This window comes from Mesoplodon bidens (assembly GCF_964165515.1).
Source record: "Mesoplodon bidens genome assembly, chromosome: 4".
Lineage (NCBI taxonomy): Eukaryota > Metazoa > Chordata > Mammalia > Artiodactyla > Ziphiidae > Mesoplodon > Mesoplodon bidens.
Genome location: NC_138160.1, coordinates 137,315,667 through 137,341,336, shown reverse-complemented (window position 1 = coordinate 137,341,336; position 25,670 = coordinate 137,315,667). Strand labels below are relative to the sequence as shown.

General features: G+C 38.8%; 1 protein-coding gene across 8 annotated transcripts in view; it reads left to right on the top strand.

The window, feature by feature from the left end:
* NLRP3 (NLR family pyrin domain containing 3) overlaps window positions 1-16,789 on the top strand; it is a 57,616-nt gene extending 40,827 nt beyond the window's left edge. For 7 of the 8 annotated variants that reach the window (XM_081233794.1, XM_081233793.1, XM_081233792.1 and 4 more), the window contains 3 exons: window positions 11,901-12,071; window positions 12,578-12,748; window positions 16,117-16,788. In XM_081233794.1, coding sequence (XP_081089920.1) covers window positions 11,901-12,071; window positions 12,578-12,748; window positions 16,117-16,216 — 442 coding nt within the window. In that variant the 3' untranslated portion in view covers window positions 16,217-16,788. Of the gene's footprint in view, window positions 1-11,900; window positions 12,072-12,577; window positions 12,749-16,116 lie in introns of all 8 variants that reach the window. The other variant, XM_081233796.1, reaches the window with a different exon arrangement.
* The last annotated feature ends 8,881 nt before the right edge of the window (window positions 16,790-25,670 follow it).

The following is a 25,670-nucleotide window of genomic DNA, read 5'->3' as shown; positions in this document are numbered from 1 at the left end:
TTTGTCTCTAGGTATTTTTTGATTTCCTCTTTGATTTCTTCAGTGATCTTTTGGTTATTTAGTAATGTGTTGTTTAGCCTCCATGTGTTTCTGTTTTTTACGTTTTTTCCCCTGTAATTTATTTCTAATCTCATAGCATTGTGGTCAGAAAAGCTGCTTGATATGATTCCAATTTTCGTAAATTTACCAAGGCTTGATTTGTGACCCAAGATGTGATCTATCCTGGAGGATGTTCTGTGCGCACTTGAGAAGAAAGTGTAATCTGTTGTTTTTGGATGGAATGTCCTCTAAATATCAATTAAATCTATCTGGTCTATTGTGTCATTTAAAGCTTCTGTTTCCTTATTTATTTTCATTTTGGATGATCTGTCCATTGGTATAAGTGAGGTGTTAAAGTCCCCCACTCTTATTGTGTTACTGTCAATTTCCTCTTTTATAGATGTTAGCAGTTGCCTTATGTATTGAGGTGCTCCTATGTTGGATGAATATATATTTATAATTGTTATATCTTCTTCTTGGATTGAGCCCTTGATCATTATGTAGTGTCCTTCCTTGTCTCTCGTAACATTCTTTATTTTAAAGTCTATTTTATCTGATATCAGTATAGCTACTCCAGCCTTCTTTTGATTTCCATTTGCATGGAATATCTTTTTCCATCCCCTCACTTTCAGTCTTTATGTGTCCTTAGGTCTCAAGTGGGTCTCTTGTAGACAGCATATATATGGGTCTTATTTTTGTATCCATTCAGCAAGCCTGTGTCTTTTGGTTGGATCATTTAATCCATTCACGTTTAAGGTAATCGATATGTATGTTCCTATGACCATTTTCTTAATTGCTTTGGGTTTGTTTTTGTAGGTCCTTTTCTTCTCTTGTGTTTCCCAATTAGAGAAGTTCCTTTAGCATTTCTTGTAGAGCTGCTTTGGTGGTGCTGAATCCTCTTAGCTTTTTCTTGTCTGTAAAGCTTTTGATTTCTCTATCAAATCTGAATGAGATCCTTGCTGGGTAGAGTAATCTTGATTGTAGGTTCTTCCCTTTCATCACTTTACATATATCATGCCACTCCCTTCTGGCTTGTAGAGTTTCTGCTGAGAAGTCAGCTGTTAACCTTATGGGAGTCCCCTTGTATGCTATTTGTCATTTTTCCCTTGCTGCTTTCAACAATTTTTCTTTGCCTTTAATTTTTGCCAATTTGATTAGTATGTGTCTCGATGTGTTTCTCCTTGGGTTATCCTGTATGGACTCGTTGAGCTTCCTGGACTTGGGTGGCTATCTCCTTTCCCATGTTAGGGAAGTTTTTGACTGTAATCTCTTCAAATATGTTCTCAGGTCCTTTCTCTCTCTCTTCTCCTTCTGGGACCCCTATAATGCAAATGTTGTTGCATTTAATGTTGTCCCAGAGGTCTCTTAGGCTGTCTTCATTTCTTTTCATTATTTTTTCTTTATTCTGTTCTGCAGCAGTGAATTCCACCCTTCTGTCTTCCAGGTCACTTATCTGTTCTTCTGCCTCAGTTATTCTGCTATTGATTCCTTATAGTGTAATTTTCATTTCAGTTATTTTATTGTTCATCTCTGTTTGTTTGTTCTTTAATTCATCTAGGTCTCTGTTAAACATTTCTTGTATCTTCTCGATCTTTGCCTCCGTTCTTTTTCCGACATCCTGGATCATCTTCACTATCATTATTCTGAATTCTTTTTCTGGAAGGTTGCCTGTCTCCACTTCATTTATTTGTTTTTCTGGGGTTTTATCCTGTTTCTTCATCTGGTACATAGCCCTCTGCCTTTTCATCTTGTCTATCTGTCTGTGAATGTGGTTTTTTTTCCACAGGCTGCAGGATTGTAGTTCTTCTTGCTTCTGCTTTCTGTCCTCTGGTGGATGAGGCTGTCTAAGAGGCTTGTGAAGGTTTCCTGATGGGAGAGACTGGTCCTCTCTCTGCTTACTTTGCCTGTCTGTTCTTCCATGCTGTTTACTTAATCCATTAGATCTCTTAGGGTATTAGTTAGAATTATTTTAAATGCCTGGTCTGATAATTTCACATTCCTGCCATATCTGACTCTGGTTCTGATGTTTCCTCTGTTTCTTCAACCTTTATTTTTTGTCTTTTAAAATGTTTTGTAACTTCTTCTTGAATCCTGTACATGAGGTACTGTGTAGAGGGAAGTACTCTAAATAGAACTTTAGTAATGTGGTAATGAAGTGTGGGAAGAGTTGAAGCATTTTATAATCCTATGATTAGGTTTCAGTCTTTTAGTGAATTTATACATCTGGACTATGAATTCTCAGTGCTTTTCAACTGCTTCTCAGTTTTTTCCCTCCCTTCTTAGCAGAACAGGATGCCTAGAGTAGGCTGAAGCTGAGTATTTCCCTTCCCTAAGATCAGTTAGACTAATAATATCCCAGCAGGTTAGGCTTTGGGCAACTATTTTCTCCTGAGGACAAGTATTGTTGAAAAGAACAGAGTGCTCTGGTATATAGGCATACATTAATTTATTGATCTTTGCTTTATTGTGCTTTGCAGACATTACAATTTTTACAAATTGAAGGTTTGTGGCAACCCTGTGTTGAGCAAATCTATTCGCACCATTTTCCAATAGCATTTCCTCACTTTGTGTCTCTGTGACACATTTTGGTAATTCTCGCTGTATTTCATACTTTTTGATTATTATTATATTTGTTATGGTGATCCATATGATCAGCAATTTTTTTTAAGATGTTGGGGGTAGGAGTTTATTAATTCATTTATTTATTTTTGCTGTGTTGGGTCTTCGTTTCTGTGCGAGGGCTTTCTCTAGTTGTGGCAAGCGGGGGCCACTCTTCATCGCGGTGCACGGGCCTCTCACTATCGCGGCCTCTCCTATTGCGGAGCACAGGCTCCAGACGCGCAGGCTCAGTAGTTGTGGCTCATGGGCCTAGTCGCTCCGCGGCACGTGGGATCCTCCCAGAGCAGGGCTTGAACCTGTGTCCCCTGCATTAGCAGGCAGACTCTCAACCACTGCGCCACCACGGAAGCCCGATCAGCAATTTTTGATGGTTACATTGTAACTGTTTTAGGGACACCACAGACCACACCCATATAAGTCAGTGAACTTAACTGATAAATGTTGTGTGTGTTCTGACTGCTCCACAGATCAGCTGTTCCTGTGTCATCTCTCTTCCTCTCAGTGGGCCTCCCTATTCCCTGAGACACAACAATATTGAAATTAGGCCAATTAATAACCCTACAATTCTTCTAAGTGTTCAAGTGAAGAGTCAATCAATATGGCAAACTTCATGGTTGTCTTTTTTAAAAAAAATTATTGAAGTATAGTTGATTTACAATGTTGTGTTAGTTTCTACTGTACAGCAGAGTGACTCAGTTATACATATGTATACGTTCTTTTTCATGTTCATTTCCATTACGGTTTATCACAGAATGTTGAATATAGTTCGCTGTGCTCTACAGTAGGACCTTGTTGTTCACTGTTGTCTTATTTCAAGACATCGCCACAGCCACCCTAAACCTCAGCAACCACCATTCTGATCGGTCAGCAGACATCAACACTGAGTCAAGACCTTCCACCAGCAAAGATTATGACTCACTGAAGGCTCAGATGACGGTTAGCATTTTTTAGCAATAAAGTATTTTTTAATTAAAGTATGCATATTGGGTTTTTTAGACATATTGCTATTGCACAATTAATAGACTACAGTATAGTGTAAACATAACTTTTATATGCACTGGGAAACCAAAAAATTCGTGTGACTAATTTGGTTGCGATATTTGTTTCATTACAGTAGTCTGGAACCGAACTGACAAAATCTCTGACGTATGCTTGTATTTTAAAATGGTTCCTTTACTCCTCCCCATACTGAAAGCACAGAGGGATTTTCCCCTGATATTTAATGTGAGAACTTGGTTGAACTCCTGAAGGTAAAACTCTCAAAAGTATGCAGGTCCCCTTATGACGGGGCCCTCTGGTGTTTTTATTGTTCAGACTTGTCCACAACTAGCCTTTAGTTATTCGTCAATTACAATTCAGGTTTTCCTCCCTGGGATTCCCACAGAGGTTTAAGCTCATGGGTTTCTGATCCAGGAAGTTATGATTCTTTGTATTTGCCTCTCTGTCTCCCCAATTTTGGGGGCAGCAAATTGTGCTGTGGCCACACTTCTCGTGGATTTAAGAAGTATTGTTGATTCGTCAGCTTGTTCAGCTTTTACCTTGTTGTTAGGACGGAATGGCAACTTCTAAGCTTTCTACATGCTGGCCTGGAAACTGGAAGTCCTACTTGTGCGTTTTTTAATTGCAAAAGTAATACATGCTTAGTGTGAAAATGTTAAATAATACAAATACATGAAGTAAGAATTGAAAGCTCTTTTTCAGCTCACTTCCCGAGAGAACCATTTACAGCAGGCTGATGAGCAAACTTCCAGACATTTTGTTATACATGAACAATCATCCATCCATTTATCTGTCCATCTACCCACCCATCTTAATACACTCTGTGTATTGGTTTTCTAGGGCTACTGTAATAAATTACCACAAAAGGAGTGGCTTAAGCAACATTTATTTTTACTTTTTTTCTTTCAATTTTATTGGCATATAATTGAAGTACAGCACTGTACAAGTTTAAGGTGTGTAGCATAATGACTTGACATATATATATTGCAAAATGATTACCACTGTTAATATCCATCACTTCATATAGTTACAAAAAATGTTTTAGAATTACTGTCTTAACAACTTTCAAATATACCATACAGCAGTGTTATCTATAGTTATTACTTGTCTTTTTGATGATGGCCATTTTAACAGACATGAGGTAGTATCTCATTGTGGTTTTAATTTACATTTCCCTGGTGAGTAGTCCTGTTGAGCATCTTTTCATGTACCTGTTGGTTATTCGAATATCTTCTTTGGAAAAATATCTATTCAGGCCCTTTGATCATTTTTAAATTGGATTATTTGCTTTTTTGCTATTGAGTTATATGAGTTCTTTACATTTTGTATATTAACCTTTTATCAGATACATGATTTGCAAATATTGTCTCCCATTCTGTAGTTTGCCTTTTCATTTTGTTATTTCTTTTGCTATGCAGAAGCTTTAGTTTTATGTAGTCCCATTTGTTTATTTTTAATTTTGCTGCTAATGCTTTAGGAGTCATATTAAAAATATATCATTACTAAGAACCATGTCAACAAGCTTTGTTTTCTATATTTTCTTCCAGGAATTTTATGGTTTCAGGTCTTATCTTTAGGTCTTTAATCCTATTCGAGTTGATTTTTGTGAGTGATGTATGAAAGGGGTCTAGTTTCATTCCTTTTCATGTGAATATCTAATTTCCCCAGCACCATTTATGGAAGTCTTCTCCATTGAGTATTCTTGGCTCCTCATCAAATATATGTTGACGGCATATTCATGGGATTATTTCTGGTCTCTGGATCCTGTTCCATTGGTCTATTGTCTGTTTTTATGCCACTATGATACTGTTTTGATTACCATAGCTTTACAATATACTTTGAAATTAAGAGGTATGATGCCTCTAGCTTTGTTTTTCTCTCTCAGGATTACTTTCGCTATTCTGGGACTTTTATGGTTCCATATAAATTTTAGAAGTGTTTTTTCTACTTCCGTGAAAAATTCCAGTGAAGTCTTGATAAGGATTGCATTGAATCAGTAGATGTCTTCAAGTAGTATGGACATTTTGATGATATTAATTCTTCCAATACATGAACAAGGGATATCTTTCCATTTGTTTATGTCTTCTTAAATTTCTTTCACCCGTGTCTTATAGTTTTCAGTGTATAGATCTTTCACCTCTTTGATTAAGTTTATTCCTGAGTATTTTATTGTTTTTTGATGCTACTGTAAATGGGATAGTTTTCTTTATTTCTTTTTTATATAATGTTATTAGTGTATAGAAATGCTACTGGTTTTTGGAAGGCAGCTATGCTCACCACTATGCCACCAATGCTACATGAAATGTTACTGACATTTGTATGTTGATTTTGTATCCTGCAACTTTACTGATTTCATTGATTAGATCTAACAGTTTTTTGGTTGAGTCTTTAGGATTTTCTATATAAAAATCATGTCATCTGTAGAGTCAATTTTACTTCTTCCTTTCCAATTCTGATACATTTATTTCTTTTTCTGGCCTGATTGCTCTTGCTAGGACTTTCAGTACTATGTTGAATAGGAGTGGGGAAGGTGGGCACTTTTGTCATGTTTCTGATTATAGAGAAAAGCTTTCAACATTTCACTGTTGAGTATGATGTTAATTGTGGGCTTGTAATATGTGGCCTTTATTATGATGGGGTATGTTCCTTCTATACCTAATTTGTTAAGAGTTTTTATCATGAACAGATGTTGAATTTTGTCAAATGCGTTTCTGCATCTACTGAGATGGTCATGTGATTTTTTATTTCACTTTATTAATGTGATATATCACATTGATGGATTTGCATATGTTGAACTATCCTTGCATCCCAGAGATAAATTCCACTTGATCATATTGCATGATTCTTTTTTTTTCTTTTCTTTTGGCTGTGCTGGGTCTTCATTGCTGCACATGGGCTTTCTCTAGTTGCAGTGAGCAGGGGCTACTCTTCATTGTGGTGCATGGGCTTCTCATTGTATTAGCTTCTCTTATTGCAGAGCACAGGCTCTAGGTACATGGGCTTCAGTAGTTGTGGTGCATGGTCTCAGTAGCTGCAGCTCGCAGGCTCTAGAGCACAGGCTCAGTAGTCGTGGTGCACGGGCTTAGTTGCCCTGTGGCATGTGAGATCTTCCTGGACCAGGGATTGAACCCATGTCCCCTGCATTGGCAGGCAGATTCTTAACCACTGGACCATCAGGGAAGTCCTGCATGATTCTTATAATGTGCTGCTGAATTCAGTTTACTAGTATTTTGTTGAGAATTTTTACATCTATATTCATCAAGGAAATTGGTCTCTGGTTTTCTTTTCTTTTTTAAAATTAATTAATTTATTTTTTCTGTGTTGGGTCTTCGTTTCTGTGCGAGGGCTTTCTCTAGTTGTGGTGAGTGGGGGCCACTCTTCATCGCGTAGCGCAGGCCTCTCACTGTCGCGGCCTCTCTTGTTGCGGAGCACAGGCTCCAGACGCGCAGGCTCAGTAGTTGTGGCTCACGGGCCTAATTGCTCCACGGCATGTGGGATCCTCCCAGACCAGGGCTTGAACCTGTGTCCCCTGCATTAGCAGGCAGATTCTCAACCACTGCGCCACCAGGGAAGCCCTGGTTTTCTTTTCTTATAGTGTCCTATCTGGTATCAAGGTAATGCTGGCCTCATAAAATGAGTTAGGGAGTGTTCTCTCCTTTTTGAGTTTTGGAAAAGTCTGTGGAGAATTGGTGTTAATTCTTCTTTAAATTTTTAATAAAATTCACTAGTGAAGCCATCTGGTCCTGGGCCTTTTTTTGCTGGGAGTTTTTTTTATTTCTGATTCAATCTCCTTACTAGTAATTAATCTGGTTAGATTATCTATTTCTTCCTGATTCAGTCCTGATAGCTTGTATGTTTCTAAGAATTTTTCCATTTCTTCTAGATTGTCCAGTTTGTTATAGTTGTTTATAGCAGTTCTTATGACCTTTTGTATTTCTGTGATATCAGTTTTAATGTCTGCTCTTTGGGTTATAATTTTATTGATTTGTGTTTTCTTTCTCTCTCTCCTTTTGTTTTGCGGGGGGAGATTTCTTGCTAAAGGTTTGTAAAGTTTGTTTATCTTTTCAAAGGTCCAACTCTTAGTTTGTTATTTTTTTCTATTACTTTTCTACTTTTTATTTTACTTATTTCTGCTGTAATCTTTTATTTCCTTCCTTTTGTTAACTTTGGGCTTTGTTTATTCCTCTTTTTCTAGTTCCTTGAGGTGTAGAGTTAGTTGTTTAATTAAGATCTTTCAATTTTCTTGATGTATGCATTTATGGCTAGAAACTTTCCCATTAGAAATGATTTTCCTGCATCCTATAAGTTTTGGTATGTTGTTTTTAATTTTTTTGACTCAAGCTATTTTATTTCTCCTATAATTTTTCTTTGACCCATCAGTTGTTCAGAAGAGCATTGTTTAATTTTCATGTATTTTTGAGATTTTCAATTATCCTCCTGTTATTGATTTCTAGTTTCATACCATTGTGGTCTAAGAATGGTATAACTTGGTATAATTTCAATCTTCTTGAATTTGCTAAGACTTGTTTTGTGGCCTAACATATGATCTATCCTAGAAAATGTTTCATGTGCACTTGAGAAGAATGTTCTGCTATTGTTAAAATGTTCCAAACAAAATTTATTTTGTCTTAGTAATGGAGGCTAAAAGTCCAAGATCAAGGTGTTGGCAGGATTTGTTCCTCTGACAGCTGTGAGGAAGAATATGTTCCATACTTCTCTTCCAGCTTCTGGTGGTTTACTGGCAATCTTTGACATTCCTTGGCTTATAGATGTATCACCTCAGTCTTAGCCTTCATCTGCACATGGTGTTCTCACTTTGTTGGTGTGTGTCTATCTTTGAGTTTAAACATCTCCCTTTTATAAGGATATCAGTCATATTGGGTTAGGGCTTACCTTAATGACCTCATTTTAACTAATTACATCTTCAGTGGCCCTATTTCTAAATAAGGTCATATTCTGAAGTACTGGGGGATAAGAATTCAACATATGAAATGTTGGGGGACATGATTCAACCCCAAACACTCTGTCTATCCAAACTGGAATCATTATGAGACCATTTTTCCATGATTTACTTTTTTCATTTATTGTGGACACATTGCCATGCTGGTATATACAGATCTACAGATTTTGGCATAATGCTCTATACTATACATTATGGTAATATATTTGGCTGCTCATTGAATAATGAACCTTTGGATGAGTTTCTATTTTTTCACTATTACAAATAACTCTGCAGCAAGCATATTTATATATACAACTTTATGTGTGTGTATTTGTTTTCAGACAGATACCTACAAGTGGAATTAATGAGGCAAAACTTTTAGGCATTTTATATTTTGTTAGGTATAGCCAACATTTCTTTTCTTGAAATTTAGGTCTTTCTCTCTGGCTGCATATTGCCCCTGCCCCTTCCACTATATTACACAAGCATCACACACTAAGCATTTGCAAAATTCTTTATTTCTTGTAACTTTTTTCCCACTCCTCTCCTTTTTCTTGCCCTCTCTATTCTGCCCTCTTGCCCTCTCTATTCTGCCTTGTTGAATAGTGGGACTTTCTAGAGAGCTGACAATTAAACAGAGGCTAATTCTAATCTTGTGTTTACTTTCAATTTCCTCTGCCTCTCTTCTTTCTTTTACATAACAACAGAGGGAATTTTCTGAAATGCAAATTTGATAATACTGGGCTTTTGCTCAAAAAACCTTCAAACATTCTTCTTTGAAATCAGGGTAAATTTGATATATCTTAGCTTGGCACACAAGGCTATCCCTGATCAGCCCTAGATTGCTGCTTCTTCCCTCTTGCCTACCACACCCTTCACTCTTTTGAGTCATACTGAAGTTTTAGTTCTAAGAACTTGGCCCACTCTTTCACCCTTCCTCACCCTTGCATACCATTTTCCTTTTGCCTGAAGGTTACCCTTACTCTCCCATTCCTACTGTCCATCTAGAAAGCTCCTTCTTATTCTTCAACTGATTTCTCTGATCCTCAGTTTTTCTATTTAAAAATAGCTATAAAAACAACACGTGCATCTTGGTTTTGTAATAATTCAATGAGATAATCCTATTTAAGTCATCATCACACAGCCAAGCAGTTAGTAGATACTCAATAAATGTTAAATCTTCTTCCTCAGTTTTCTTTGAGACATTTTTGTGACATAAGGCATATCATTAGTAAATTTTTAAAAAATCAGTAACAATATAATACATGGAAAGATATCTTTGTTTAGTAAATGTAGATCTGAGTCAAATGGATTGGGTGAAACCAAGATATATGATTCTTCTAATCTAGTGGTTTGGTTGGTATGGCTTGGTTGTTTGATTTTCTAAACATTTCATTATGTACTCTGTGTACCCATCACTCAGTCTCAGTGGTTACCAACATTTTGATAATCCCGATGTGATTTATTCTTAACAAAACCACCCTATCTACTTGTAATTGCTGCCACTTCACTGTGTACTTCTCCTCAAACATCTGTTGCTAATACTTTTTAGCCCTTTTCTGGAAATAGTAGTAAATCTTACTATTCTGTAACTTTAAAAATATTCTGTCTTTTCCTTTTTGAGGACCATCTCTAGTCTTCTGGAATGGTTTTCATCTTTGCCAGTGTCTTAGTCTATTTGGGCTGCAGTAACAAAAATACCATGGACTGGGTGGCTCAAACAACAAACATTTATTTCTCACAGTTCTGGTGGCTGGAAATCCAAGATCAAGGTACCTGTAGATCACCTGGTTCCTAGTGAGGACTCTATTCTTGGCTTGCATACAGCCACTCTTGCTGTGTTCTCACATGGTGATAGTGGGGAGGCAGCTCACTGGGGTCTCTTTTAAAAGGGCACTAATCCCATCATGAGGATTCTACCCTCAAGATCTAATCACATCTTAAAGCCCCCACATTCTATTGGATTGGCCAAAAAGTTCTTTCGGGTTTTTCTGTAAGATGTTACAGAAAAACCCAAATGAACTTTGTGGCCAACCCAATAATACCATCACATTGAGAGTTAAGCTTTCAACATATGAAATTTGGAGGAGAGGGGACTACAAACATTCAGTCTATGACAGCCAGAAATCCTGAAAATCCCTTCTGCATGTCCACTGAAGATCCTCTGATAAAATTCTCCTTAGCTGGAAAGAAGAACTTACTATAAACCACTCAATTGTTTTTGCTCATCCCTCTTGGGCTTCATTTCCCTCTTTGTCTTGCTTACTCAGTCTTTTTTGTTGTAATTCATTCTTGACTGGGAAGATGGAGACTAGTGGATAGATAATTATTTCTGTTTCCTTTTGGTCATCTGTTCATGCTATGCTGCCTGAATCACTTCTTTCTGTATTTTTATTTTTTCTGATTCTAAGACACCTTGTAACTTAAAAACATGTCATTGTTAAGAAAGAAATGTGACCACATGAGATATTCTTAAATCAAAGCTTTGTTGAAGGCCTAGCACATGTGACTTTCTGCATACTGTATATTACTCTCTGAGCTTCTATGCAGGAGTGACACAGCTCTCTATTTCAGAGCCCTTATGCTCTTGTTGGGTGATAGTATATTCTCAACTTGACCCAAGAGTAGTACATCAAAAATCTTAGTTCCACTGCGTATAATGCAAACCTAGGGCTTTGTACTCTGAGAAGCCATTTAAAAGGCAGAAGTTAGTGTGAAATGAACAGAAGGGCCAATAGAGCAGGGGATGGCTCTAGAAGGTGTAAGTCTGGGTCCCCTCTCTACCAAATATTCTCTCTCTGACCTTAAAAGCAACACATGATTTGATGAGCTTCAGCTTTCTAATCTGTAGAAAATATTCAATAGTTACAGCTGCACTGCCACCTTGCTTGGTTGGTATAAGAATCAAATAAGGTAGGCCTCTGCAGTGTTAATATAATAATAATGAGAATTATTTGTAAGAGACAATCTGGGATGTCTTTCTGGAAGAAGTGGTAGTGAGGAACATGTATGGCCAGAGGGAATATGTGTAAGAAGGAGGAATGTGGAGGGAATGTGGATCAGTTTGCTTTTGCTCTGTCTCTTCTGCTGATCCCAGGAAAGCATCTGCTAAGAAATCATTTGTCTCTTTTATGGGGCCAGAGATAGGGAGTCATGCTCTCCTCAGATTATATCCAAGATGCTGGCCTTTAAGTTGAAGCATGAAGCTTTTCAGATAAAATGAAGTTCCTGTGTTGAGACAGCTGTGCAATGTTCAAGGAAGTCTGGGCATTGAGGATTCTTCTCCCTGTTCCTTCTACAGGTTGGTGAATTCTGGCATTACGTCAGGTGGTTGTCTAGCTCTGTGCTCGGTGCTCAGCACAAACCAGAATCTCACACACCTTTACCTACGGGGCAATGCTCTTGGAGACGTGGGGTTCAAGCTACTCTGTAAGGGACTCTTACATGCCCACTGCAAGCTTCAGGTGTTGGAGTAAGTCTCTGAGCTTATTACAGTGATGGGAATGCATGGTGGCTACAGGGAAGGGGATAGTTGAGGGGAATGTTGATGAGATCATCTATATCTGAGAGCCTTCCTAGGGCTTGGCTTCTTACAGGATTATGGGACTAGGGGGAGCTGTACTTTTAGATGGTGTAAAGGTAAATACTGAAGTTCCTTTCACCATAAATCTCTCTACCACAAAAGAGTGGGGGTGGTATGGCACTAGTGTTTTAGGAAAATCTGGGCGGGGAGACACAGAATTTGGGAAAAATCATTTCATATACTGCTGTTAATCATTTGAACTGCAAAATCCAGTAGACTGGAAAAAATATTCTCATCTGAAGAGGAGAGAATGATAACCCTTGGCACATAAGGCAGTTCCAAGCTTGTTAATCCTGAGCCTTTCCTGCATTTGAAATATTACAGGCTAAGATCTGGGAGACCGGTGGAGGATAATTTAAGGGGACATTTTCTTGAAATCACCTTCTTTCTTGCAGATTAGACAACTGCAGCCTCACCTCACACTGCTGCTGGGGTCTTTCCACACTTCTGACTTCTAACCAGAGCCTGCGAAAGTTGAGCCTAGGCAACAATGACCTGGGTGATCTGGGGGTCATGCTACTCTGTGAAGTGCTGAAACAGCAGGGCTGCCTCCTGAAAAGCCTGAAGTAAGTGTGCTCTGTAGAGATTTGTGTGGCAGGGCTCCTAGTGCTAAGGAAAAGTTGGCCAGTTTCCAAAATCCAGGTTGGCTTCATTTGCACTCTGGGTGAGGTTGGGCCTGGGCCAGTTGCAGATTTATTTTTATTTATTTATTTTTTTTATTTTTATTTATTTATTTTTTTGGCTATATGCGGGCCTCTCACCGTTGTGGCCTCTCCCGTTGCGGAGCACAGGCTCCGGACGCGCAGGCTCAGTGGCCATGGCTCACGGGCCCAGCTGCTCCGCAGCATGTGGGATCTTCCCAGACCGGGGCACGAACCCGTGTCCCCTGCATCGGCAGGCGGACTCTCAACAACTGCGCCACCAGGGAAGCCCCAGATTTATATATGTATACAATAATTGAGTCATGAACTACGTATTCAATTTCATCCAGACATTTAGAATAATCAAGGTTCATTTGGGTGTGAAAAGACCTTTCATCCATATTCCTAAAAGAAACACAAGTCCCAATGAGAAATAGCCAGAGAATTGTATTTCTGTGCAAGGTATCATACTTTGTAGAACTAGACCTGTCCATGGGTCATCCTTATTGCAAAAGTCCTTGCATAGTAGGGGTGTTGTTGGTCTTGTTTTGGAGAATTTCTAAACAGAAAGTGCTCCAGAAACATCAAGATTAGAAATTCCATAAACTTTGGCCTGTCTTCAGGGTGTTGGGACCGTTGGCTCCTTTCCATCATCAATGATACCACTGAGGTACACATTACCTTGCTAGTAAAAGCTTCCTAATTAGTTTCATAACTTCTGTCAGCTCTGACGATCACAGTCTCCACTAAAGACATTTCTTTCACTTGGTTTTAGGGTCAACACACCATCCTCTGGATTTTCTCCTACTACATTGGCTGTTTCTGCTCAGTCTCCTCTGGCATCCCTTCATCATTCTGACCTTTACATACTGAATCCCCAGGACTCAATCTGGGTTAATTTTTCTCCTTTACACCTTCTCCCTTGTTTACATCATCTAGTCTTCTGGTTTTATCATATATGTGCTGTTCCCCTCCCCCCAGTTCATATCTCCATGAATTCCATGTTCAAATGCTTGTCTCACCTTTCTACTTGGATGTCTAATAAGCCTCCCAAATTTCACATGTCCAAATCCAAACCTGTGCTGTTCCCTTCTGTCTAAAATCTGCTTCTTCACTATCTCAGTCAATGGTAACTCAGTGTGAATTGTTCAGGTCAAAACAATCCTGGTGTCATCTTTGACACATCTTTTTCCTTATGCACATATCCAATCCACTGGCATGTCCTGTTAACTCTGCTTTCACAGCATGCCTACTCATTGACCACTTTTTGCCAGCTTCATGGCTCCTACCCTAGTTCAAACCATTGTCACCTCTTGTCTGGATTGTCCTGGTAGCATTCCACCAGGCTACTCTGCATCTACCATTGCAGATGGAGGGTGTAGCTAAAACATCAGTCAGAGCATATCACTCCTACCAACATGTTTCTATCACAAGGTAAGAGCCACAAACTCATGGCAGTGTCTAAGGCCCCATGTGATCTGGCTCCTGCTGTTTTTGCAAAGTCATCTTCTAACGCTAGTTCCTTCTGCTCCGCTCACACTGGTTTCCTTGCTATTTCGAAAAACACTGTCACCTCCGAAACTATGCACTTGCAGTTCCCTCTGCCTGGAACTTCCACCCTTTGATATCCACATGCCTTATTCCTGTGCATCATTAAATTCTCTGCTCAGGGTTTTCTCTGTGAGTCTGACTGTAACCATCCTACTGAAAATAACAGCCCAGCATGCCTTTCCTCTTCTCTGCTTATTTTCCTCCATAGTGTTGACCATCATAATACATGCTATATCATTTTCTTGTTTATTTATTATCTATATCTTACCCCTAGTTTATAAATTCTATTAGCCCAGAAATTTCTGTCCTTGTCCATGGCCTCAAGGCTGAGAACCAATTGGAATACAGGTTTGAATAAACACTAGTTCAGATCAGCATTGTATCCTTGTGTGGACACAGTGGAACATGTTTCTTGCAATAAAAGCCATTTCCAGAGCTAAGAGAAATAGGAACAAAAGGAATTATTGGTCAGAATGAAGCTGGGGACATTGCTGTATGTGGGCTGATTGACCCAGCCCTGAACGACACTCTGGAGATAAGGGACAGGCTCAAAATAGACTGGGGAACCCATGGATGCAGTCAACCTGTCTTGTGAGCTCAGGTTGCCATAACAAAATAGCATAGACTAGGTGCCTTAAACAAATCATAGACATTTATTTCTCACAGTTCTGGCAGCTGGAACATCCAAGACCATGGCACTGGCTGATTTGGTTTCTGATGAGAGCTCTCTTCTGGGCTTGTTGTGTCCTCACGTGTACACACACAGAGAGAGAGAGATAGAGAGTGTGTGCTGTGGTATCTCTTATTATAAGCGCACTAATCCCATCATGAGGACCCACCCCCATGACCTCATCTAACCCTCATTACCTCCCAAAGACCTCATATCCAAATACCATCATATTGAGGGTTAGGGCTTTAACATATGAATTTTGAAGGAACACAAACAGTCCATAACACAACCAAATCAAGATTATTAGAAATGATTCAGGACAAATGGTATGATTTCTTAGTTAAGTTGCAAGGGAAATTTAAAAAAAGAGAAGGAGGAAGAACTGATATCAAAGAAGACTTGAGAGGCATACCAAGCAATTACAATGTGTGGATCTTTTCTTTTTGGCTGCATTGTGCGGCTTGCAGGATCTTAGTTCCCCCACCAGCAACTGAACCTGGGCCATGGCAGTGAAAGCACCAAGTCTTAACCACTGGACTGCCAGGGAATTCCCAATGTGTGGACTTTATATGGCTCCTGATTAAATGAACATAATATAAAAGCTTTATCAGACAATTGAGAAAGTTTAAACACTGATTGGACATATATTGATATTTAGAAATTATTGTTAACTTTTTTGGGTGTGATAATGGCATTGCAGTTATGTTTTAAAAGTCTGCATTTAGTTTCACACATTGAAATATTTATAGATGCATGAACTGCTGTGTTTAAGATAATCCACTGATGTGAGGAGTGGGTGGGTGATAGACGAAACAAGATTGGCCATGAGCTGTTAACTGTCAAACCTGGGTAATGGGATTCATTATACTATTCTCTCTGTATTTGCACATGTTTAAACATTTCCAAACTTGAAGGTTAAAAATACTGAATATCACAGAAACCACACTAGGCATGAAGTGCAGCATTGGAAAGCTTAAAAGTGTGAGGCTGAGGAGATGAGATTTTTAAAGCCAAAAGCTGAAAGTGTTTATTTGAAGAATACAATCCAAAGCTTCTCTATTTGCTTTTACAGGTTGTGTGGAATGTATTTCAATTATGATACAAAACGTGCATTAGAAACACTTCAAGAAGAAAAGCCTGAGTTGACCATTGTCTTTGAGCCTGCTCGGTAGTGGTGGAAGCAGGGCTGCCAGACGCCAAGTTTCTTTGCCTTCCCTGCCATCTAGGTGTGGATAAGTGGTAGTGAGTACTCCTCCATCAGGGTTAAGACCACCACTCTGTGATTCTTCTGGTCCAGTGAGGAAGAGTGGAAGCTTGCTGATGGTGCCTTTGCCTAGAGAATGTGAGCATCTCCTTTACGTCTGGGTTGAAGACACCAGGGCAATAAAATCATCAAACTACGCATTTCTCACCATAGTGCCTCAGTCAGAGGATTTGTTTCTCTTGGTGACCTCATGTAACTAACTCATTCAATAAAGCACTTTTTCTTTTTCTCTTTTTGCTCTAGCTCTCCTTTCCCTCATATCTTCCCCCTCCCTCTTTTTTTGTTTACTTTTGACTGTATCATTCCTCCTGCCATCTTTCTCTTAACTGACCATAACAGAATGAGTTAACTGTATATTATGTTGCAATTTTGTGGCAGCAACTTATTTATTTTTAATCTTTGAACAGTTATATTTTCTAATAAAATAATTCATTTTATTGTATTTTAGCTGGTTTAAAATTTGGAAAATAGAAAAACTTTATTGTATTTATTGAGTTAACTTGTTTCCTTAATTTTAAGAGAGGATGCCTAGAAATCTTTTTACTTATTTATCTAAACTACTAAAGATAAATTAAATTGCTTCATGTATTAAAAAATCTCTTTGCCAAATGATTCAATTGTAATGAATAAGGAAAAAATGTCTTATCCTAACTCTGATGGTTGAAATTTCAGCTCTGGTAGGACAGGAGGTTGAAATCATGCAAAAGAAAGTTTTAGAGTAGAGGGAGCCTATATTCATAAATAGAAGTATTATGTAGAAAATGCATTTTGCCTTCAGTTATAAGAACTTATCTTGGATTTATCACATTCCAGGAGCATTTCATCTACCACACTTCACATAGCATTAAATCATTAATATATATTGAATGATTGCTTCTCCACACATGGAGCAACTCTTAAACCACATGGAATTTTTCAGGATGGAAATACCACTTCCGTTTTCAAATGAGTCATCTAGACCTCTGCTTGTCAAAGTATAGCCTATGGACTATTGATGTAAGGAGATTCTGCAAGAATGTAAATCAATCGAATTACTAAGTATGCTTTTTAGATGAGCTGACTTTTTTCATGACAAGACTTTTTCAATAAGGGAAGCAGTATGTGATTTATATTCTGGTGCAAAGTCTTTTTCTAGTCTAGTACTAGCACTTTTGAGTAACTCTGATCTTGATATTTGTTTTTTTGCATCTTAGTGAAGTGAGATATTGCAGACTGCCTCTCTGCCACAAACACCTTGACATGCAGGATAAAATATAATTACAAAAACACAGCTAAGCTGGAAAGACAGAAGAAAAATTTCTGTTCATTAAGATCTCAAAATTGGATTATGAGTATACCTTTCAGTGGTCAAGAGGAATATCTGAATAGATAAATACCCCACAATATAACTATTAATTTGGAAAATTCCATGAGGTTTTCCACACTAGTAGAACTAAAAAATAAGTAAAGTTGATGGACAGAAAATCAATATAGAAACATCAACACATGCAGTTGGAAAGAAGTCATTCGTTCCAACCATCACAATTAAAATTGGGTGAGGCATGAAGCAGCAATGGGTGGTAAAACCTAATAGGAAATTTAAATGATAAGCAGTATTCTTGTGTAATCTGAAATTATCTTTTTACAGTTGGCTAATCAGTTGCAAAAGAAAAATAGTAACTATATAAAGAGCAGAAATTGGACAGTACCTGACCATCTAATAAAAAATATCAGCAGATGGATGTCTGCTTTTAGGTGAGATGACTTGAGATGGAACCAATATCACTACTGTGTGTTTCTGGTTGAGAACCCGGAATTTAATCATCAGCAAACACCAGACAAACTCCAAATGAGGAAGTTCTGTTAAAAGGGGGAGGGGACTATAGTCTTCAAGAATGTCAATGTCAGTGTTGACAATGGGTAAATCTTGGGGTGGGAGGGTTATGGAATTATTCTTTAGACTGTTCTTATTCTTGCATCTTTTATGTACATATGACATATTTCCAAATAAAAGGTTTAAATAATCAAAACAGCAGTATTTCTAAGCACTTGCAATTTAAAAATGTAATAAAATCCTATTAATCAAGGGACTTCCTTGCTGGTGCAGTGGTTAAGAATCCACCTGCTAATGCAGGGGACATGGTTTCAAGCCCTCGTCTGGGAAGATCCCACATGCCGCGGAGCAGCTAAGCCCGTGCACCACAACTACTGAAGCCCGTGCACCTAGAGCCCATGCTCTGCAACAAGAGAAGCCACCGCAATGAGAAGCTCACACACTGCAACGAAGAGTAGCCCCACTCGTCACAGCTAGAGAAAGCCTGTGCACAGCAACGAAGACCCAACGTAGCCAAAAATAAATGAATAAATTTATTTTTAAAAATCCCATTAATCGTAGCAATAAAAGTTATTAAGTATGCAAACAAAAGAAGAGCAAAGAACATTTTTCTCACCATCCAAGTCTACAAAGATTTACCCACTACAGTCACTGACCAACAGTGCACTCTGTGTTTCAGACAGGAAATTAAAGATGACAACAGGATGCTCTGTGCTTTGGACAAACAGGTTCCTTAGATAGTCAGATGTAGCTCAGGAAGAGTTTTAATAAACCCAGTTTCTTTCATCTTCTCATAGATAGAAAAGCACGTTAATCATTAACTTGAGATATCTGTTCTTTATGACTAGCAGTAATCTTTTACCAAGATGTATACTTGACTACGTGCATTCCCTAGCCAAAAAAAAAAAAAAAAAAAAAAAATCACATATATACTGGCTTCTTCCCCTACCTCTTTGAAGCAGTTCCTCAGAGCTATCTGAGAGGTTGTCTCCTGGGCTATAGTCCTCAGTAAGACCCTGAATAAAATTTAACTTGTGTGTTTTTCTTTGTCAATATTTACCTGGAGTGAATCTCTTAAAAATTAAAAGTTGTAAAAAACCATACAAAAGAGGACCTGAATGAATGGAAAGATGGAGATATGTCATATTCATGGATGGGAAGTTTCAAAGGCATGACAATGCTATCTATTCCTCCCCTCAAACTAAAATTTGATGCAATTGTCATTAATATACTGACAGGGATTTTCACAGAACTGAGCAAGATAATTTTTTAAATGTATAAGAAAAATAGGGATCAAAGAATATCCAGAAAAAATTTGACAACGTAGGAAACTTGCCACACTAGATATTAAAAAGCTATAAAACTGATCGATGTAGTATATGCAGGATAGAGTTCACTCACAGGCATAGGCATGCATGGAAATATAACTTGTGATATTGAAAATGTTGAAGAAAGGAAGGACTAGTCAACCTGGCTGGGACAAACAGCCATGCACATGGTAACATTGTATTTCTGCCTTTTTTCATACAAATAAATTCCAAAAGTAATGAAGACACATTTTTTAAAGGTATTTATCTATTTATTTGTTTGTTTATTTATTTATTTGTTCATTCATTCATTCATTCATTTATTTATGGCTGTGTTGGGTCTTCATTTCTTTGCGAGGGCTTTCTCCCGTTGCGGCGACCGGGGGCCACTCTCCATCGTGGTGTGCGGGCCTCTCACTGTCACGGTCTCTCCCGTTGTGGAGCACAGGCTCCAGACGCGCAGGCTCAGTAGTTGTGGCTCACAGGCTTAGTTGCTCCGTGGCATGTGGGATCTTCCCAGACCAGGGCTCGAACCCGGAAGACACATTTTAAAAGTAAAGCTACATGTACAACAGTGTGACTATAGTTAACAATAATGTATTGTGTAATTGAAGTTTGCTAAGAGGGTAGATCTTAAGTGTTCTCACCACACACACACACACAAAAGGAAAAGTGCAGCTATGTGAGACAATAGATATGTTAATTAGCTTGACTGAGATGATTGTTTCACAGTGCATACTTATACCAAAACATCACATTGTTTTCTACCTATCTATCTATCTAATTTTTATTTGTCAGTTATAACTCAGTGAAGCTGGGGGAGAAACAGAATGACAGGAAAGTGCATTACATGACATAAGCACATTGACACAGATCATTACATTAACAGAATGCAGTCACAATAAAAGCACATTGTTTTCTTCAGGGAAAAAAGTATAAACACTTTAGAAGAAACTAGAGCAAAACATGTAAGTTTAGGTAATGTGCTTCTTGAAATAAATATAAAATACACAAAGTATAAAGGAAAGGTTGATAAACTATAAAATGTAAAACTTTTGAGCTTTGTTGTAAACATAAAATATTAGCCCCAGCTTGAATCCTCTTGTGCCCAGTTCTGGCTCACATTTCACTCCAGCCATTGTTGTGCTCACCAGCTGCACACAGATGCAATATGATAGTATGTCAAGTCAGAGGTATCACCTATCTTTCTTTGCCTTTCAGCCACGAGGCTTCTCTGATACTCCATGAGACATTTGCTGAACAACCCCATGCTGCCCAGCCTGCCAATACAACAAAGCTAATGCCTTTGAGTAACAGGGGTGGAGACCACTATGAAGGTTTCCTCTTCCTTTCAGTGATATATTCTACATGCTTTTCAGAAGGCCTTGCTAGGACTGAGACCCTGTAACTTACTGTAGGGGCCAGCTTATTACACCTCCCTTGTGTTTGCTTTCCTTCTGCTATGGATTATGTTGACTTGAATGAAAATGCACAATGCAAGAACTGTGAGTGTAGTTTATTCAGTGTCTTACTGAGGTCTATAGCCTGGGAGAGAGCCTCTAAGATAGCTCTGAGAAACTGTTCTGAAGAGGTAACGGGGGAGGCCTACATAAATATGATTTTGCTGAAGGGTACTTGTAATCAATCACACATTTCAGTAGAAGATTGCTGCTGGGCTTCCCTGGTGGCACAGTGGTTGAGAGTCTGCCTGCCAATGCAGGGGACATGGGTTCGTGCCCCGGTCCGGGGAGATCCCACATGCCGCGAAGCGGCTCGGCCCATGAGCCATGGCCGCTGTGCCTGTGCATCCGGAGCCTGTGCTCCACAAAGGAAGAGGCCACAACTGTGAGAGGCCCGTGTACCGCAAAAAAAAAAAAAAAAAAAAAAAAAAAAAAGAGTGGTGAGAGTGGGCAACCTTGTCTTGTTCCTGGTCTTAGAGGAAATGCTTTCAGTTTTTCACCATTGAGGACGATGTTGGCTGTGGGTTTGTCATATATGGCCTTTATTATGTTGAGGAAAGTTCCCTCTATGCCTACTTTCTGCAGGGTTTTTTTCATAAATGAGTGTTGAATTTTGTGAAAAGCTTTCTCTGCATCTATTGAGATGACCATAAGGTTTTTCTCCTTCAATTTGTTAATATAGTGTATCACGTTGATTGATTTGCATATATTGAAGAATCCTGGCATTCCTGAATAAACCCCACTTGATCATGGTGTATGATCTTTTTTAATGTGCTGTTGGATTCTTTTTACTAGTATTTTGTTGAGGATTTTTGCATCTCTGTTCATCAGTGATATTGGCCTGTAGTTTTCTTTCTTTGTGACATCCTTGCCTGGTTTTGGTATCAGGGTGATGGTGGCCTTGTAGAATGAGTTTGGGAGCATTCCTCCCTCTGCTATGTTTTGGAAGATTTTGAGAAGGATAGGTGTTAGCTCTTCTCTAAATGTTTGATAGAATTCTCCTGTGAAGCCATCTGGTCCTGGGCTTTTGTTTGTTGGAAGATTTTTAATCACAGTTTCAATTTCAGTGCTTGTGATTGGTCTGTTCATATTTTCCATTTCTTCCTGATTCAGTCTTGGCAGCTTGTGCATTTCTAAGAATTTGTCCATTTCTTCCAGGTTGTCCATTTTATTGGCATAGAGTTGCTTGTAGTAATCCCACATGATCTTTTGTATTTCTGCAGTGTCAGTTGTTACTTCTTCTTTTTCATTTCTAATTCTATTGATTTGAGTCTTCTCCCTTTTTTTCTTGATGAGTCTGGCTAATGGTTTATCAATTTTGTTTATATTTTCAAAGAACCAGCTTTTAGTTTTATTGATCTTTGCTAACATTTCCTTCATTTCTTTTTCATTTATTTCTGATCTGATCTTTATGATTTCTTTCCTTCTGCTAACTTTGGGGTGTTTTTGTTCTTCTTTCTCTAATTGCTTTAGGTGCAATATTAGGTTGTTTATTCCAGATGTTTCCTGTTTCTTAGGGTAGGATTGTATTGCTATAAATTTCCCTCTTAGAACTTCTTTTGCTGCATCCCATAAGTTTTGGGTCATTGTATCTCCACTGTCATTTGTTTCTAGGTATTTTTTTATTTCCTCTTTGATTTCTTCAGTGATCACTTCGTTATTAAGTAGTGTATTGTTTAGCTTCCATGTGTTTGTATTTTTTACAGATCTCTTCCTGTAATTGGTATCTAGTCTCAAAGCGTTGTGGTTGGAAAAGATACTTGATACAATTTCAATTTTCTTAAATTTACCAAGGCTTAATTTGTGACCCAAGATATGATCTATCCTGGAGAATGTTCCTTGAGCACTTGAGAAGAAAGTGTATTCTGTTGCTTTTGGATGGAATGTCCTATAAATATCAATTAAGTCCACCTTGTTTAATGTATCATTTAGAGCTTGTGTTTCCTTATTTATTTTCATTTTAGATCATCTGTCCATTGGTGAAAGTGGGGTGTTAAAGTCCCCTACTATGATTGTGATTGTGTTACTGTCGATTTCCCCTTTTATGGCTGTTAGCATTTGCCTTATGTATTGAGGTGCTCCTATGTTGGGTGCATAAATATTTACAATTGTTATATCTTCTTCTTGGATCGATCCCTTGATCATTATGTAGTGTCCTTCTTTGTCTCTTCTAATAGTCTTTATTTTAAAGTCAATTTTGTCTGATATGAGAGTTGCTACTCCAGCCTTCTTTTGGTTTCCATTTGCATGGAATATCTTTTTCCATCCCCTTACTTTCAGTCTGTACGTGTCTCTAGGTCTGAAGTGGGTCTCTGGTAGACAGCATATATATGGGTCTTGTTTTTGTATCCATTCAGCCAGTCTGTGTCTTTTGGTGGGAGCATTTAATCCATTTACATTTAAGGTAATTATCGATATGTATGTTCCTATTCCCATTTTCTTAATTGTTTTGGGTTTGTTATTGTAGGTCTTTTCCTTCTCTTGTTTCTTGCCTAGAGAAGATCCTTTAGCATTTGTTGTAAAGCTGGTTTGGTGGTGCTGAACTCTCTCAGCTTTTGTTTGTCTCTAAAGGTTTTAATTTCTCCATCAAATCTGAATGAGATCCTTGCTGGGTAGAGTAATCTTGGTTGTAGGTTTTTCTCCTTCATCACTTTAAATATGTCCTGCCAGTCCATTCTGGTTTGCAGAGTTTCTGCTCAAAGATCAGCTGTTAACCTTATGGGGATTCCCTGTGTGTTATTTGTTGTTTTTCCCTTGCTGCTTTTAATATGTTTTCTTTGTATTTAATTTTTGACAGTTTGTTTAATATGTGTCTTGGCATGTTTCTCCTTGGATTTATCCTGTATGGGACTCTCTGTGCTTCCTGGACTTGATTAACTATTTCCTTTCCCATATTAGGGAAGTTTTCAACTATAATCTCTTCAAATATTTTCTCAGTCCCTTTCTTTTTCTCTTCTTTTTCGGGAACCCCTATAATTCGAATGTTGGTGCATTTAATGTTGTCCCAGAGTTCTCTGAGACTGTCCTCACTTCTTTTCATTCTTTTTTGTTTCTTCTGCTCTGCAGTAGTTATTTCCACTATTTTATCTTCCAGGTCACTTATCCGTTCTTCTGCCTCAGTTATTCTGCTATTGATCCCTTCTAGAGTATTTTTAATTTCATTTATTGTGTTGTTCATCATTGCTTGTTTCATGTTTAGTTCTTCTAGGTCCTTGTTAAATGTTTCTTGCATTTTCTCTATTCTATTTCCAAGATTTTGTATCATCTTTACTATCGTTATTCTGAATTCTTTTTCAGGTAGACCGCCTATTTCCTCTTCATTTGTTAGGTCTGGTGGGTTTTTATCTTGCTCCTTCATCTGCTGTGTGTTTTTCTGTCTTCTCATTTTGCTTATCTTACTGTGTTTGGGGTCTCCTTTTTGAAGGCTTCAGGTTTGTAGTTCCCAATGTTTTTGGTGTCTGTCCCCAGTGGCTAAAGTTGGTTCAGTGGGTTGTGTAGGCTTCCTGGTGGAGGGGACTAGTGCCTGTGTTCTGGTGGAGGAGGCTGGATCTTGTCTTTCTGGTGGGCAGGTCCACGTCTGGTGGTGTGTTCTGGGGTTTCTGTGGCCTTATTATGATTTTAGGCAGCCTCTCTGCTAATGGGTGGTGTTGTGTTCCTGTCTTGCTAGTTGTTTGGCATAGGGTGTCCAGTACTGTAGCTTGCTGGTCGTTGAGTGAAGCTGGGTCTTGGTATTGAGGTGGAGATCTCTGGGAGATTTTCGCCATTTGATATTATGTGGAGCTGGGTGGTCTCTTGTGGACCAGTATCCTGAACTTGGCTCTCCCACCTCAGAGGCACAGCACTGAGTCCTGGCTGGAGCAGCAAGAGCCTTTCACCCACACCGCTCAGAATAAGAGGGAGAAAAAGAAGAAAAGAAAGAAAGAAAGGGAAGAAAGAAAGAAAGAAAAGAAAGAAAGAGGATAAAATAAAATAAAGATAAAATAAAGTTATTAAAATAAAAAATAATTATTAAGAAAAAAGTGTTTTTTAAAATTAAAAGAAAAAAAAATGGACGGACAGAACCCTAGGACAATTGGTGAAAGCAAAGCTATACAGACAAAATCTCACACAGAAGCATACACATACACACTCACAAGAAGAGGAAAAGGGGAAAAAATAATAAATCTTGCTCTCAAAGTCCACCTCCTCAATTTGGGGTGATTCGTTGTCTATTCAGGTATTCCACAGATGCAGGGTACATCAAGTTGATTGTGGAGATTTAATCCGCTGCTTCTGAGGCTGCTGGGAGAGATTTCCCTTTCTCTTTTTTGTTCGCACAGCTCCCGGGGTTCAGCTTTGGATTTGGTCCCGCCTCTGCATATAGGTCGCTGGAGGGCATGTGTTCTTTGGTCAGACAGGACGGGGTTAAAGAGCCGCTGATTCGGGGGCTGTGGCTCACTCAGGCAGCGGGGAGGGAGTGGTGCAGATGCGGGGCGAGCCTGCGGCGGCAGAGGCCGGCGTGACGTTATACCAGCCTGAGGCACACCGTGCGTTCTCCCGGGGAAGTTGTCCCTGGATCACGGGACCCTGGCAGTGGAGGGCTGCACAGGCTCCCCGGAAGGGGAGTGTGGATAGTGACCTGCGCTCACACACAGGCCTCTTGGCGGCGGCAGCAGCAGCCCCAGCGTCCCACGCCCGTCTCTGGAACTCCTTTAAGCGGCGCTCTGAATCCCCTCTCCTCGCGCACCAGGAAACAAAGAGGGAAGAAAAAGTCTCTTGCCTCTTCGGCAGCTCCACACTTTT